At 26.2% G+C, this 2,106-nt stretch overlaps 1 protein-coding gene across 1 annotated transcript; it reads right to left on the bottom strand.

Annotated features, from left to right (window-relative positions):
• Positions 1–625: 625 nt before the first annotated feature.
• On the bottom strand, positions 626–2,069 carry LOC105460798 (odorant receptor 67c-like). Its single transcript, XM_011707289.1, has 5 exons — positions 1,724–2,069; positions 1,534–1,633; positions 1,279–1,398; positions 924–1,079; positions 626–708 (listed from the first exon to the last, which is right to left on the bottom strand). The coding sequence occupies exons 1-5, from the start codon at positions 2,065–2,067 to the stop codon at positions 655–657; spliced, it is 774 nt and encodes a 257-aa protein (XP_011705591.1). The 5' UTR covers positions 2,068–2,069; the 3' UTR covers positions 626–654.
• Positions 2,070–2,106: the final 37 nt, after the last annotated feature.

The following is a 2,106-nucleotide window of genomic DNA, read 5'->3' as shown; positions in this document are numbered from 1 at the left end:
GTATAAAATTCAAACAAAACTTTAGTTAGCATCCATTTTTACAAATTTGGTAAGTACAAGAAAAGTCACATTTACCAAATTTGTAAAAATGGATGCTAACTAAAGTTTTGTTTGAATTTTATACATATGAAAAGCATATTTTTCACTCTCTTCAACAGCACAATTAAACACGTAATAAAAAAATGGCACGTAACACAAAATTTGTCAGTACTTTTCACAGTAAAGTCCGTCATACTCTCCTTAAATCGAGTATTCTTTTCACATTTGGCTGAGATTAATCAATTCTTACTGTTTACCGGCATATCACATTTTGTAGAATTTTTACAGTTTATGACTTATAACATCGAAATATGATGTATTACAAAAAACAGACCTAATACGATAAACCAATGTTCCAATTCCTACTGCGATATGGTGTGGCCATTGCAATTGTCAGACGCGGAGTTCTTGGCTAAGTAGTCAGGAATCTTAAACAATTAAATTTCTAACTTCTACTACTTTTAATAGAACATATTCCACAATGTATTTCATTCAAATATTGCAACAAAATTTATTTACTTGTAAATAACATATTAATACTGGCACACTTTTTAAGCTTGTACTCTAACGCAAATGGCATAATAACGATGAAAAAAGAACATCTCATTTCTTCTATCAACTCTTCGTTGTGTGCAAAACGGATATATAACCAACAGATGTTTTTACTAACTGAAAATGTTTTTTAATGGTTATAGAGTTAATAGTATATGCTCAATAGATACATAATAATAAAGTTTATAATATTGTACATTAATAAATTAAAATAAAAAATTCTATATTTATCTATTAAAATATAGTTTAGGGATTGTAAAATAATTTTTAATAAAATTTCAGATATCAATATTTTAATGTGATAGTCAAAGTAAAACATTAAAATATCTTACGTTGCAAAACGTGACCATTGTAACAGGAGACACTTTTCCCACAGTGAGATAGATTGGATTAGAACCTCTTGTCATTAAAAAAAACAAATTTTCTACAATTTTCGAATTTAGGATGTACCATTTGTTGTTATATGCCGCAAAATATATTTTATTGCACTTGAAAATATAAAAAATGTTTTTAGATAAAAAAAATTTTAGATTAAAATTATTGTGTATATTGTTTGCACATTTAAATAAAAATTAATTATTATTATACAATATAGTCTATAGAATTAATTATGCAACATTCAGTTTATACAAAAAATAATAAATATTTAAAAAAGTAAAATTATATATTTAATTGTATACAGCTAACCTGGGTCATCAGAATCTCACCGAGGACGCAATATAAACACATATTTACAAATATATTGAGAATGGTGGATATAAAATATATTAAGTGAGTGAATGATACATCATTTTCTTCATCAAACAGCTAATTAATTTATGGAATATTTTAAAAACATAAATTTTTAAATAATATTAATTAAAAATTTTATAATAACATGCCATGTAAATATAGTAATTCTTTATTACAAATTGTTATCTAAACTATTACATACATACTTACACTGATCATTCGAAATCCATAAAATGCGAAGAGGAGTGCAAAATATATAAATAGGGAGAGAAGTATTATATTATATGTATCTTCAATAACATCAATAGCTCTATATAAAAGATATATAATGTACTAAATATATTTTACCACATATTTATTTAGATTTTATTTTTTATATATTTTCTTATAAATAACCAACCTGAGCAAACGTATATGTTTTGCTATGCAACATTTCAACACTTCGTTATAATTTATATATTTATCCAAATGATTCAAACGATTTTCGAGTATGTCTAATTGGCCGCATATATGAAAAACTAAAAGACTAAGAAAATTATCTATTCCACTGTAAGCGATCATTGCAATTGTTACAAAGATAGCTTGATTAATAAATGTCAGTTCGTATTGCGGGCTCTTTGTTACGTCATAAATATAATGGGTTTGTAAAACCATTGGTCTTCCTGGATCCGTAATGTTGGGAGTCAGTCTCATTGATATTCCAAAAGCCGGCAGTACTGCGATGAAAAAACACGAGAATCCCATTATGGAATAAGAGCAAATAATAATTGTACGTGCAGTCTG

Source organism: Wasmannia auropunctata, unplaced genomic scaffold (genome assembly GCF_000956235.1).
Source record: "Wasmannia auropunctata unplaced genomic scaffold, wasmannia.A_1.0 LD315529.1, whole genome shotgun sequence".
Classification (NCBI taxonomy): domain Eukaryota; kingdom Metazoa; phylum Arthropoda; class Insecta; order Hymenoptera; family Formicidae; genus Wasmannia; species Wasmannia auropunctata.
This window is presented reverse-complemented; position numbering and strand designations above follow the sequence as displayed.